The sequence below is a fragment of the Lipotes vexillifer genome, unplaced genomic scaffold (assembly GCF_000442215.2).
Source record: "Lipotes vexillifer unplaced genomic scaffold, Lipotes_vexillifer_v1.1 scaffold322, whole genome shotgun sequence".
Taxonomy (NCBI): Eukaryota; Metazoa; Chordata; class Mammalia; order Artiodactyla; family Lipotidae; genus Lipotes; species Lipotes vexillifer.
Genome location: NW_006776528.1, coordinates 2,017,484 through 2,032,605, shown reverse-complemented (window position 1 = coordinate 2,032,605; position 15,122 = coordinate 2,017,484). Strand labels below are relative to the sequence as shown.

The following is a 15,122-nucleotide window of genomic DNA, read 5'->3' as shown; positions in this document are numbered from 1 at the left end:
CCTGCCCCGTCACTTTCCCCCCTGCTGCTGCTGAACCAAGGGCTGGGAAGCTTTATTCCTCAAGTAGCTATTTTGCACTCTCTGGTTCTGTTGTGCGTCGTTGGTGCTCTGGATAACCACGGCCAGGGCTCAGGGCCCTTCATTTCACACTCCCATCGGTGGGGCACTTAAAGTGGGCACTTGGGGATGTGAGCACTTCAGCCTGACATTTCTTTTCTTTTTCCTTTTGAAACTGGAGCATATGCTTTTCTTATTTTATTTTGGATGTGATTGCAATAAGGGGGATTCATTTGAAATGAAGCTATGCCTTTCAGCATACAGGAATGGCCCCTTAAAGATGTGGTTTTAGAAATGTCTCTAAGATTTGCGTATTTATGTGAGAATGTAAAGGTTCTTAAAGAAAACAAACCTTTGATGATGATTTAGTTCTATTTCTCTTTTGACTCAAAGTTGTCTGCTTAACCTCAAATCTCTATCAATAAGCATAACTATAGATATTTTTCAGAAGTACCCTTTGGATGTGAGACTATAAAATTATGACGACAATATAAAAATAGTTGAGAAGAATATTTAAAAATAGTAAGAGTGACATAAAACTTCAAGGATGGGGATATCGCACACATTCAGATATGTTCAGAAGATGCCATGGTTCTTCCATTATTATCCATAAAATCCAATAAAATTTATTAGAATATAAGGGGCCAGTGGCTATATTTTAATGTGAAAACTGTACTAGGATGAGTAGACGGTTCAGAGTTCTAAGTATTAATGAATCACCCCAGCATAACAACTGTCACGCAAACTCAGAGGGTCGGTTAATTTCTAAAGTTAACCTAGCAGCTTAAAACAACAAACGATTTTAGTATTTTCTATTGTACAGGACCTAGTATAGAGTGCTGTCCGCTTAATGTAGAACAACCATAAGGAGGTAGGACAGCCTTTATTTCCCAAAATTTACAGATGAAGACTTTGAAACTAAGTAACTCATTTAAGATCATACAGCAAGTAGCCAAACCAGGAGTTGAATTTTTCATGCCTCTTACCTAGAGGCAGCCTGGTAAATGCATTTTGTTCTGTATGTGTTTGAATTAAGGCTTTGCTCATCAATAACACTGCCTTTTCTGTTGGATTAGCCTGGTTATGACGGCACCTGGAAAACACAAGCCCAACCGTGAGTCTGCAGAGATGGGATCAGTTCTCATTGGTAGGGGGGAGGGGGCAGAGAGTGGGGATCAGGAACCTTCCAGAGCCTGAGTTCCACACCAGCGACTGCATCAGTGTCTCCCGGCCTCGCGTGGACGCCAGGCTGAGTGAGATGCGGCAAAGCAGCAGGGGAGCAGTGGAGAGAACCCCAGCGTGTCACGGGCACAGAGGTGCTTGCACGGGAGCAGCCTGGCCATGGTTCCCCACGTCCCTGAGGGGAGGCGTTCTCCGTGCGCTGAGCCCTGGGCTGGGCTTCCCTGTCTCTTCTTCCCCTTCCTCTCAACCCCTCCCCACCTCCTCTGCTCCCTTGCCTCCCATCACATCCTCCATCTGTAGCTCTGGCCTTCTGCAGGCATCTTCAGTCTTCTGCCAGCTTTCCCTTGCCACCTTTTCTTCTAAATCATCCTGGCCCAAGCCCCAGGCTCCTTCCCTCCACTTCCCTGGGCCACTTAGGCTCCTATCAAGAGAAACAGCAGGTGTCACACCACCGCCATGCCCCTCTCTTTCAATAAGCTCAGTGTGACCTGCTTTGGAGATCTCTGTACCAAGAAATGCAAGGGGCACTGTTCATAGTAAATTAAGTATAAAAATCTCTATCCTGAACCAAAAATTGACTGTTCACTCTGTATCTGAGGGAGGGACGCCAAATTTCTTGTCCTGGAGCAACCTGCGCCTTGAAAATGGCCAATATCTGGACTATTATTAGATCTCAGGCCACAGCAGGACCCTTGTAAACACTCCGTCCCATTTAGATGTCCCCTTTGGCATATCTGAAACACACAGGGTCTCTTCTGCCAACCTATAAATTCATCTAAAATCTGTGCTTCTCCCTGAAAAATTCTAATGACTGAAAGAGCCAATAACAATACTGTAATTCACGATTATCTCTACTATAAGATAGGGCTTATTCCTTTTCAATACTGACCTCAGTTAAGGTGACATCATGAGGGCAGCCTTTGTGCAGCTCTGTTAATCACCATTCACACATCAAGCATAGGGAACTCCCCTCTGCTTTCCGCTACCAATAAACCAATAATAAAACTCCAGCCCCTGAGGGACACATGGCTCCCTTACCTAGGGATTTTAGATCATATCACCCAGGTAGCTGTTATGTTGTTTTTGAGAGGGGAAGAAAACCTATCTGAACAGAAACTAAGAAGGAATTAAGAAGATAATAAAGAAAAAAGTGAGAAGAGGAAGAATTGGAAGAGAGGGTAAAACTCTCTAAATTCCAACAGAATCTTCCTCTAAAGCTGTTGATGATTAGGAGAGGATTAGGCAGCTCACATTCCAGCTATATTAAATTAAATCCCAGGCCCCTTTCCTCAGACACACACAGGCCTGAGAACATCAATCCTATCATGACAAAATAGCCCTCGGGAAAAGGAATCCTCCTGGCAGCGTGCCATCCCGCTCTTATAAACTGTTAGCCATGGTAATGAACCAGTCCAAGAGGCATATTAATAATGACATGAAGAGACACATTTATTGTTGATTGTTGAGATGGTGGCAGATTTATTGCCAGCGTGCCAGGAGGGAGGGCCTGGCCCAGCAACGGTGCAATTAAAAACAAATTGAATACAGGGACAAAGAATCAATAATCTAACAGGGCAACTTTTCGTTTGCAAAATACAAATATAAATTAATTGACCTGAACACAGCTGCTAACTGGTCATTAATGTGTGCTTGCTGGCCAATCAGGGTGTGTCACTGACGCCATCATGTTGATTGCAGCAGGCTGGGGGATGCCCTTTTAGCTGCCTGCCAAGGCTGCCCTCTGGGCCACCCTGTTTGGGGTGATTTCCAATGTCACTAAAAAACGTGGCTGTGTCGGATCTTTCCCCTGAGGCTCTAAATTACAGAATTTTTAAAAAGGTTTCACTAAGAACTTCTTTATTCAGTAGAAATAAATGCTTTTGGTGCCTGCCTATACAGTGATCTGCCCTAAGCATGGGGAGAAGGTAATAAATCCAAGGTGGATGACACGCTTTGTGGTATGGTCTCCAATAACCTCCAAATTAGGACATTTGCCATTATTTTCACGGGTTAGTAACACTTAATATAAATTTGTTAAAGAGCTATCTATATGGTCTTGCCAATTCAGATTGCAATCCCTAAACTGTGACCATATTAAGAATGATAGAGCCAACTCTGGCTCTTGCTTTCAAGGAAAAATCTAGGTGTGGGAAAAAGTTACATCCACCAATAGCTGAAATATGAAATGAGAAGTTACAGGTAGCATAAGGAAGTGCAGGTAAAGGTTTGGAATTCCAAAGAAAGCCTTTGGCTTTGGGGATTTAGCCACTCTAAAACTGTACTGTTCAATATGATAGCCACTAGCAAGTGTGGCTATTTTTAATTAAATTAATTAAAATGAAATAATACTGACAATTCACTAGCCACATCTCTAGTTCTTTTTTTTTTTTGCGGTACGCGGGCCTCTCACTGCTGCGGCCTCTCCCGTTGCGCGCAGGCTCAGTGGCCATGGCTCACAGGCCCAGCTGCCCCGTGGCACGTGGGATCTTCCCGGACCAGGGCACAAACCCGTGTCCCCTGCATCGGCAGGTGGACTCTCAACCACTGTACCACCAGGGAAGCCCACATTTCTAGTTCTTAATAGCCCCTTATGGCTAATGGCTACCATGTCGGACAATGCAGGTATAGGACACTTCCATCATCACAGAAAGGTCCATGGGACAGTCCTGCTCTAAAGGGTCCGTAGAACTTGGATATCAAGAGAAAAGAACATTCAAGACAGACAGATTGTTTGAGAAATGGAAAAGAACGCAGGGCACTGGGGGCGGAGGTTTTACAAGGACAAGTTTGGCTAAGTTCTGTGTAGGATATAAAAATGGAAGAATAGAAAGTAAGAGTGAAAAAGGAGGTCTGACCTTGAATTGCTGAGCACTTGGAAAAGTGATCTAAGAGGTTTTGACTTTACTGTATTGTCAAAAGGGAGTCATTAAAATTACAAGCAGGGGGAAGTGACATGATCTGGTGTGTGCATCAGGAATATTTAGACAACAGTGTTAAAATGAATTATAAGGAGCCAGAGACTGAGGACGGGGTAGCAATTAGGACGTGGCAGTGAGAAGTCACCAGAGTGTAAGATGTCGCACTTTTATGGTTGTGGTTGTGGGAACAGAAAGAGAATGACTTTATTGGACATGACATCTGCTTTGATAGAGAAGCAAGAGAGAAAGAAAGTCAACGCTTAAGCCATCGTTTCATACAAGGCTGGTGTGTCCATGAATATAAATGTGAATTAAAAGAGGAGGAACGGGTTTTGGAGCAAAGAAAAGTCCAATGTGGGACACGTGAAATATGTATGGGACACCCACCTTGAAGAGTTCAGGAAAGAATGGGAAAGAAGAGACTAGAATTAGGGAAGAAATTAAGAAGTAGAAATGTAGATTTCAGAGTCACTGATACAGACTTGATATTAACTCCAAGGAGGAAGTCATAATCACAAAGATACACAAAGTAGCAGGAGAGGAAAAGGTTTAAGGAGGACAGATCCTGACTGCAGAGATATTAGACTGAAGTCCTTTAAACAGAGATAACCTGACAAGGCAAGCATGCGCCTTGTAAATGAACAGGTAGGTGTGTCAGTCTGGCCTGAGACTTATTTAAAATGGAGGAAATGAAGAGGACATTCCACGTAGAGGTTAAGTGCTGGCTTTCCCTATAGACTAAGCAGAGCTCGAATCACGGCTCTGTACCTCTCAGCTTGTGACCTAGGGCAAGTTCCTCAGCCTCTCTGAGCCTCAGTTTCCTCACTCAAAAAATTAGTAAAATGCATCTCACTCTCTTGGGTTAATTGGGAAATAGAATTAGATCGTGTCTGTAAAGTGACTGCTATGCTTGGTACTCAGGCATGACAACCATGGTTTATAATTATTCTAAGACACGTCTTTGCTTTCCTTGTGATTATTTTACTTCACTTCTATTGCTCTTCAATTTCTGAACCTATAGAGGAGAATGATTAGTGAAGAGAACAGTCAAAGGCTTTTTGATACCTTGGTGAGAAGCCAAAGTAGGAATAAGTACAAATGATAGGTATTGGTGCTAAGACACTGTGTTTCAGGTAAAACTTGTTAACGAGGGGCTCACAACCAGGCTTTGGAATGCAAGTCAGACTCTTCAAATATGTGTCTACATGCTGCATGTAGGAAAATATCACCACTCTAAATTCACAGATTACTCTGATGCTAAGCCATGACTATAACTAAACCTGTGGGTGGTGAAGTTTGAAATCTTAGGTGGGATTCTGACTACATGAGGGTCATGATGAACTTTAAATTATTGGGAGAATTTATGAACATTTACTAACTTACCCTTCTTCAAAAGTGTGACTGCTTCCCCTGCTGACAGCACTGGGAAAGCTCTCTTTGTATTTACTTGCGCTGTTGACAGATGAGGCTCTGAGGACACAAGCTGAGATCACCATGCAAATTGACTAGAACATAACAGGCATTTCATTTCCTCCTGCATCTCCACATCAGTTATGGTTTTGAGAACAGACTTCATGACTGTTCTGTTTATTTAGTTCTATTGCAAATAAGGCAAATGACAGCTCCAGACCCCACCAATTCTCTTTCTCGCTCCTGTATGTATCCCACACCAGGTGCCAGGACTGACAGCACCATCTTGGATCATGCCAAGAGTCTCTGCTGTGGCCTCCAAGCAAGCTCATGCACTTTGATGCACCCACGCAAAGCCAGGAATCTCACACAGCCCCTTACTAGAGGGAGGATGGACCTAAGCAGAGCAGAACAAAGCCCCATATCTCTCCTCACAATAATGGAAGTAGAGGCTTGATAAAAGGAGAAATATTCTTTCTACAAAATGTGTTTCGTACTGTGTTGTCAGCAGCTAACTACACAAGATGTCATGAAAGACATGATAACCTAGGGGATTGGGGAGAGGTGAATACCAATTCGATTTCAGCTACAGGACATGTCAAATTCAGACAATGTCTGAGTAACACAATCTGAGGGAAGGGACAGGACAGTTGCGCGGAGAGTGTGAGTATGAGTGTGGGTCTCATTCCAACCCCGAGGCCAGGCTAGAGGGAGCCTGCAGGGGAAACACCCTTCTTGTGAAGGACGACTCATGAAGTGCCTTCCTCGCCTGGGTACAGAGGGCATTCTGAGGGCACCGACTTCAATCCTGATTCCTTCTAAGTTGTAATTGCTTTCTTAGTTTACCCAACCCTGAAATTAGGAATCTTAGTATGATATATACACCATCAGATGTGGGTTGTGGAGTTTACAAATACCACGTGAAGCAGGAAAGGAAAGGATGTCTTTCATATATATGTGTTAATAAACACATACACACACACACAGGATTAAGATTAAGGTGTGCATGTATGTACCTGAAGGAAATCAATTACATTCAATTGTATTCTTCACCCCAGAATAAGAAGCCAGGAAGGGAATATCCCAGAGACACAGGCTCGGATGTGAGGAGCAGAGCTCAGGCTGCGGAGGGAGTTTTTTGACGCCCAGTCTTGTTCTCTTCTACATTCCCACCCTGCCTCTGTGAAGAGCAAGTGTGATTATAATTTAAAACAGAGGCCGAATAAATTAAATTTATTTCAGGTTGACTGCCTGCTTTTCTTTAGGCCCACAATTATGCATGTTAATTTAAATAATTATTTAAAGAATATTTGGGAAAAGAGGGGAAAATAGCAGAGAAAAAGAGGCGAGTAACAAAGGAAGGGTTAGAAATAGGTAGGTCTGGGCTTCCCTGGTGGCACAGTGGTTGGGAATACACCTGCCAATGCAGGGGACATGGCTTCGACCCTGGCCCGGGAAGATCCCACATGCTGCGGAGCAGCTAAGCCCATGCGCCACAACTACTGAGCCTGCACTTTAGAGCTCGTGAGCCACAACTGCTGAGCCTGTGCGCCACAACTACTGAGCCTGCACTCTAGAGCCCACGAGCCACAACTACTGAGCCTGTGCACCACAACTACTGAAGCCCATGCGCCTAGAGCCCATGATCTGCGACGAGAAGCCACCACAATGAGAAGCCCGCGCACCTCAATGAAGAGTAGCCCGCGCTCGCCCCAACTAGAGAAAGCCCGCGTGCAGCTACGAAGACCCAATGCAGCCAAAAACAAGTAAATAAAATAAATAAATTTATTAAAAAAAAAAAAAAGAAATAGGTAGGTCCTTGCAAAAGTGTGACCCGTGGGCAGGTGTGCCTCCCTTACCTGCTGGGATGCTCCACCAGGTGCCCGGCCCCCATCCGCCCCAACCAGCCTTAGCCAGGCCCCCTCTACTCCGCAACCATCTTCTCAGGAACCACCCTTCTCAGTAGCACCTCAGAACTTCTATATTTTTTTCACAAATAGTAACATCCACCTGCCCTTTTACTTAGCTATGAGTTAGCAATCTGGCCTGTGAACCCAACACTGGGTCTAGAATTAAAACCCCTTCATTGCAGCACTACTGACAATCACCAAGACATGGAAGCAACCTAAATGTCTATCAACAGATGAATGGTTAAAGAAGATGTGGTACATACATACAATGGAATATTAGCCATAAAAAAGAATGAAATAATGCCATTTTCAGCAACATGGATGGACCTAGAGATTATTATACTAAGTGAAGTAAGCCAGACACAGAGAAAGACAAATATCATATGATATCATTTATATGTGAAATCTTAAAAGAATGATACAAATGAACTTATAAACAAACAAAAACAGACTCACAGACATAGAAAACAAAGTTATGGTTACCAAAGGGGAAAGGGGGGAATAAATCAGAGTTTGGGATTAACATATCCACACTCCTATCTATAAAACAGATAACCAAAAAGGACATATTGCATAGCACAGGGAACTCATTATTTTGTAATAACCTGTAAGGGAAAAAATATGTATGTATAACTGAATCACTTAGATATACACCTGAACCTAACACAACACTGTAAGTCAACTATTCAAGTTAAAATAAAACTCCTGGTGTTAAGGGGTGCTTCACACCACTTGCTAGCCAGTGTAACTTGGACAAATCATGTCAGCTCTCTGAATCTCAGGTTCTTTTCTTGGAACGTGGTGATTTTCTGTTCTGTCTCCCAGGACTTCAATGAAGAATAATCAGAAGAGATCATGCACGCAGAGGGCTTTAACTGTGCGTGTTTTGATAGCTTTTACCTAGAGACAAGCCTAGTGAAGGGAATTTAAAGCTTTTAGTGGCTCTACCATCTTTGGGCAAGGTTTTACTCTTTCTGAGGTTCAGTTTTCTTATTTGTAAGATGTGACTGTGGCGTAAACCTTTCAGGCATGTTGTGAGGGTCAACTGAGATCAGTTTACACTCAATGTGCCCAGTGCACAGGTTGGCTGACACTCAGCGAAACTTAGGGCTGGACTGGGTGGAGAATCAGACTTGTCTACCTGCTAAACTAAACCTTGGGTACCAAGTAGTCTCACCTGAACTGACTCCAGACTCAAAGCCCCAAAGTCTTTGAAGACACAGAAATTGCGTAGGCTTGTTCACATCATTCATCCTTTCTAGCCCTTTGCCTAAAATTGGGCTTAGCAAGAGTAGTTTGCACCATGAAAGGAAGTGTCTGGCAGTAAACATATTTTTGGACTAGCCAAGAGAGCAGATAGAGATACCAACAGCCAAGGAAAAAGGATGCCAGATCTTCCTGTCTATCGCTCCCTGACAGTGACAACTACTGTGACACGACGATATCCATACATTCCAGAGTGCTGAAGAGTTCATGACAATCAGAGTGACGATTAGATTCTGGATTCTCAAAGGGGCCAGCATTTTCAGTACATACATAGGGGAAACAGGTTACATTTAGAATGTGTGTCCCTGGAGGGATGAGCTACTGGTAAATTAATTATCTTCTCCTTTGCCTCTCCCTCAGCCTCTCTACATCATCTTTTGGGGCTCTGGCACCCCACTCCTGCTCCCCCGCTGCTCATTTTCTTTCTTAAGTTTTGCCCACAATTTCTGCTAGTACACTGAAACATCAGTAGCAGGAAAAAGAGGGAAGAAAGAAAGGATAACTGGCAAATTCCCATGGATCTCGATTAGAGGAATCACCTTGGATGTGGGGGGGGTGGCCTGTGCTGGAGGCACACTGAGCGTGGAGTCGCATGGCTGGAGTACAGACCCAGCACAGCTGCTGGCTCACAGGGCACCCTGGCCAGTCTCTTAACCTCTGTGAGCTGCAGTGATCTCATGCAAAATGGAGATAACAGTCACTGCCCTGAAGCCTCCCAGGGCTTGTTGTGAGGGTCACATGAGCCAAAGAGTGTGACCAGTGCTGTAAAGTACTAAATAAACACACGGAAGTCATGCGATTGCTGTTAGAACATATCTCTTGGCTTGTCACATGGAAGACCTCATCCCTCAAAGGACCTTTGCCCAATTACTGGCCACTCCAAGTCATCTGGCCAGCCTGACTCATCCCCTGCCCCTATCTGCCTGAAAGGACTTTATGATCACTGCCTTCTTATGCCATTTCACTTGCTGTATCCATCTGTCCTATGTTCATTTGACAAACATTTGCTGAATGCCTAGGATCCCTCAGACAGTGTGCTATGTGCTGGGGCTCCTGCTGTTCTCAAGTAGGAAGAGTTAATCTCACAAAACTTACCTCCTCTCATGCTAGTAAACTCATGATAAATCTCAAACAAACCCCTTCTTGTCTTGAGTTACACCTGTTTCTTAGTTCTATAACACCTGTGTAATGCCTGTGTTTTCTCTATCCCTGAAGCTCACAAGCCTAACACTTTCCTCTCCCAGCAGCTCAGGATCCTAACTCTGCAGTCACTAGTGGGAACATCTAACATTTCCCCAAACTCAAAAAGGGAGGTGATATCCTTTTAATTCTTCCTATTTCAAGATATGGGGATTAATCCTCTCAATTTCCCTTGGACGATACCTCTTGAAGGAAGCTTCTCCATTCCTACAGGGAGACCCACCATCTGCTGTCCTCACACCTTCTGAGTGACGGGCATGACCTCTTGCCCAGCCCATGCCTCCATCTCCTTTATGGCACTCCCTCCCACACAGGGCTGCCAGATTGGTTTTCCTGCCCTGACTAACCTGAGCCCCTTGTTCTGGATTTCCTTAACACCTCGGTACACAGTCACAGCCTCGCCGTCACGCACCAGGGACACAGTCGCAGCCTCGCCGTCACACACCAGGGACACAGTCGCAGCCTCGCCGTCACGTGGCACCAGGGACACAGTCGCAGCCTCGCCGTCACGTGGCACCAGGGACACAGTCGCAGCCTTGCCGTCACGTGGCACCAGGGACAGTCACAGCCTCACCGTCACGTGGCACCTTAAAGTTATCCCTTCAGTGGCCAAAATGTACCCTGGGGACCAGTGATGCTATTTTAACGAAAGCAGCTTCTTCCCTCAAAGAGAAGGACTATGAAACTAATCCCATCAGATACGTGGAAAGGCCACCTTATAAACCAGGAAAGGACAGGTTTTGAGGTAGTGTTAGAGCAGCTCTCACTCACTTTGCAAGAGGAGGGAGCAACAAAGCCTAGACCCCATGGGATTGCCCTTCTGCTAATGACACTTGTCTGGCAGAGGTGATGAGATTGTAACATTCTCAAATGGACAGAAGATAAATAAATACCATACACACACACACACACACACACACACACACACACACACATGCAGATAGACAAGTTGCAGCTTGGAAATTTTTCAGTTTTTCTCATTGCAAAATCAATACCCATCAGCAGTTTGAAATTAAAGGCAGGATTAGACCTCAGTTTTATGTATGCCTTATTGTATTCCAAAAGCTTTCAACTCGGTCAGATAAATCTTCTTTAAGAGGATTAGGAAACTTTCATTATCTTTAACCTGAACTAACACTACGTCTGAAAAATTAATCTATAGACTGGAAAAAAGCCGACAGCTGCTGGGAAAGAGACTTCTGGGCTTTCTTCTAATTGAGCCGCAGGGTCTCGGCTTCTACCCACTGGAAACTCAACCGACTCCCAAAGGAAGAACAGCTCCCTGAGCTCCTTATTTTAGCCTCTCGGTAAATGGAAAGCCCAGTCTGCTAAGATTTCCAAGAGGAGACGCTCCCCTCCTCCTTTGCCCTCCTGATCTCTGCACTGGATTGCCTGGAGCTACAGAACTTGCTTGGCCTAACGCATGGAGACTCGAGGATGTCAGCTCTGGAATGAGGGACTCCACTGCCCTGCTTCTTGCCTCTTCCTAGAGTCTTTCTGACCCAAAGCTCTGAGACCCCACTGGCTTTCACATCCAGCCCCAGGAATTACTCCAAGCTTCTTACGAAGAACGTTATCCCTGAAGCTCTGTGCCACAAGCCCTCTGTGGCCTGTATTGGCTTTGACATGCTTACACCGTCTGTCTTCTTCCCTGAAAAGTGATAGCCTTGTTCTGCTTGAGTCTGTTTCTGTACAGTGCCTGACAGTTCTTTTTTTCTTTCAGTGACGAGTTTCCTGAATTTGAAGATAACGTTGTTGTCAAGGCCACGGAGGTGCCACGGAGGCGCCACGGAGGCGTCACTTCCCCTGCCGAGAATTTCTGCTCCTCTGGAGCCAAGCCCAGGTGGCAGGAGGGTGGTGAGAGCTTGAGCTCCCTTGTTTTCTGCAGACACCCCCGCTCATCTCAGATGACTGATCTCAGCGAGGGCCTCCACCAGCCTCTGAGGAGAAGCATCAGCTGTGACACTTGTCTTTATCTCCAGATGGCAGGCCGTCTTGTAGCTCCCAAGCAGATCATCCCCAAGCCATACCCTTAGTGGGACATGGATGGAGAACAGACACAGCGGAGCACGGGTGTCCTCGTGTAGCAGGCAGATGTGGGAGTCTGGGAGCGTGGGGGTGAGAGAAGGGCTTAGAGGCTGAACGGAGGCAATGTTTCAGCACTATGGCAGCACCAGGGCCTGCCAGGAGCCAGGGCTGTAGCACACAGACCTCTGGCCCAGCTCAGGCCAGTACCACGGTGTGCAGGGCCAAAGCCCCAGATGCTCTGCTAGCAAAGAGCTGTTCCAGACAAAAGAAAAGAATGGCCACCTTGATTTGCACATGTGACCAAAGCATGAAAAGACCCTAACCCCTACTCAAACTTCCCATGAAACCATCTGAAATGAGCAAAATTATATTTTTTAGAAAGGCAGGAATGAGGGAATCCGTATTAGCTAAGCGACAATGCCATACACATTTCAGAAACTGAAAAAAAATAAAACCCATTGGATCAACTGCAGATGGGATCTGATAAAAGGCAGTTACTGACATTAAGTCACACACAGGGACTCTTTCTGAGCTCAAGGCATGGCCACGAGACATCAGCATAGGGGACACTGAGAAAGGTCCACTCAAACCTCTCCTTTGGTGGAGGAAGGATATGTCACAGGGGGATTGGAGCTAGTCTGCTCAGCACCTCATTGCTACCATGAGTGGATACCTAATAGGAATTGCTTTACATAGTGATGGGGGTGTTGGTAGGGGGCAGTTCGACATAAGGTCATTTGTAGAGCTGCCTTGTTTTAAGACGGTTCCCCAATTCTCTTGACTGCTCTCTGCATGAGTTTTTAATTCTTAACACTTAATAGTTGATATCTGAGATTCTGACATTTCTTCAACCCCATTTTTCTCCTACAAAGTAAAATTCCAATGAAACACTCTTAACTACTATGCCTGGGTTATACTAATTCAGACTTTTAAGGGAGAATGGGAGAGAATGTTAGGGATTCCCCCCTTTTAATTATATAGATTTATTTCCAACACAGACCTGGAGATAACATTTTGACTAATATCCCTCTTGACCTCAACTCCATTGTGGGGCTAAAAGGGTGTGCACGGACTCAGCAGCAATGCCAGACGGCACTCAGAACTCCTTCTGGTACAGACACAACCACCAGCTATGCAAGAACAGTCATATGTCACACGATTTCACACCAATATTATTAACCTTTTATCATGAAATAAGCCTCTGAACAATAAAAGGCGCGGAGAGTAGTACCGTATCCATTTCCTAATATATCTTTTCCCAACTCCAGAGTGCTAAGTAACTAATATCTATATAATATAACATAGTATAATATAACATAACATAATATCGTATAACATAATATATATTTCTAATATATCTTTTCCCAACTCCAGAAAGCTCAACCAGCTCAAACATGCCAAACAACCTATTAATGACAGGAGAAGGACCAGAGAGAAAATGGAGAAACTCTGTAAAGATACTCAGCACTTAGTCAAGACCCCAGCAGGTGGAAGGAATCCAGGACAGACACTCAGTCTCTGGATTCTACAGAGGAAACGGCCTTTTGTGTCTTTCTACAGGAGTAGAAGGACAAGCTGAGATCATGCTTCCCCTGCATCACTGAGGGGAACGCGAGCCCGCTGGCCAGGCCGCCTACCTTGCACGATGAGGTGCACCCGGGAGGTCTTGGGGTGGTTGTCCGTCTGCACGGAGCAGGTGTACGGGCCCTCGTCGTACACGTCCACGTTCTGGATCATGATGCTGTACTGGGTTGGCGTGTTAACCAGGATGATCACACGAGGGTCTATGGACCACTTGTCATTCCCAGCATAGAGGATGGTGCTACGGTTCAGCCAGGCCACCCGGGTGACCCGGTCATCTATGGTACACCTGTGAGTGAGGGTCGGGGAGGGGAGGGAGGGAGAAAGTGTTCAGAGATTCTGTTATAAACACAGCTGTTGTCATTCAAGGGGTAAATGAAATAACATAGCCCAGTGCTAAAGGGAATGAATTATTGATAAAACTTCCTAAATAGAGGGCAACAGTGGCCTGAATCCTCCTGAAGAACCGATGCTACAAAATCATTTCTATTTGATTTAGGAACATATTATGTGAATATCTTTGCTGTATATTTGCTTTCCATCTTATTTTTTCCCTTAGGCTTCTATGAAAATTAGTTTATATTTCTCGAGCACAGTTACCACCTTGTGCGAGAAGTGGCCCAGGGCCAGAGAGGAGAGAGAGTGCATCAGTATTTCAAGTAGGTCACTGATAATCCACATAGCAAATGCTTAACTTGTTGTTAAGTCAAAAACTGGACATATTTACCTCCAGACCTCCCTCGTGTTCATCATCTCCTGTACCCCTAAGCTGCCCAAAGCCCTCCAACTGCAACTGATAACACAGAGTCTTGAAAGTCACGGTACAATGCCAGCAGTCTTTGAGGCAGTCATGGCTACCTCTTAAGATTTCAGGAGAGGGAAGGAGAAAGTGGCCAAGCAGACCACTACCCCACATACCCTAACCTACTCTTCCCAACAGTCAGAGGCTATGAATGGAGGCTACAAGCACATGGAATGTGCTTGTCGGTGTGTATGACCTGCAGGTTATCAGGTCTAATGCAGAAATAAATGTGCCTGCTGGTCAGGAAGAAAATTTGCAAATGTGTCCCAGGAACTTAGAATGTGTGGGTGGAAAACTGAGAAAAGGAAATCCTTGAGAAATCAGAGTTGTTCAATGAAGGGCATGGTTAAAGGGCCCCAGGTGTGTCTACGCCACTACTCAGTGCTCTAGTCAGAACCTGAGTTTCAGTATCTCGGCAAATGAAAAGGTGAAATGACACCTGCTTCCCCGAGATGTCCCACCAGAGAGGGTATGAGCAGTGCCTCCTGAGGACCGGGAACGTGAAGCCAGCACCTTCAGGTAGGGACACAGTGAATAAACATGGCCACACCTCACCAGGTCTGCTCCCACCTCGACCTGGACCAGGGCTCAGGAGGTGAGAGAACCAAGGACACCGGCCATGGGGAGACACGTGTGTTTCCCTTGGCAAAGTGAACAGCCTGACATAGCCTGAATGGTCCAGGGAACAGAAGGATACTGGAGCACCAAAATGACAGCTGCCACTGAAAGGGGTGAGCGCCCAGTCTCGAGGGGCCCTCTCCCTGATGG

The 15,122-nt window shown here is 45.3% G+C and overlaps 1 protein-coding gene across 1 annotated transcript in view; it reads right to left on the bottom strand.

Moving 5' to 3' along the window:
* The window catches only part of OPCML (opioid binding protein/cell adhesion molecule like), a 511,307-nt gene that overhangs the window by 212,274 nt on the left and 283,911 nt on the right, over nucleotides 1–15,122 (bottom strand). Inside the window, exon 2 of the mRNA XM_007450400.1 lies at nucleotides 13,609–13,841. Within this exon, the coding sequence (XP_007450462.1) occupies nucleotides 13,609–13,841 (233 nt within the window). The remainder of the gene's footprint in view (nucleotides 1–13,608; nucleotides 13,842–15,122) is intronic.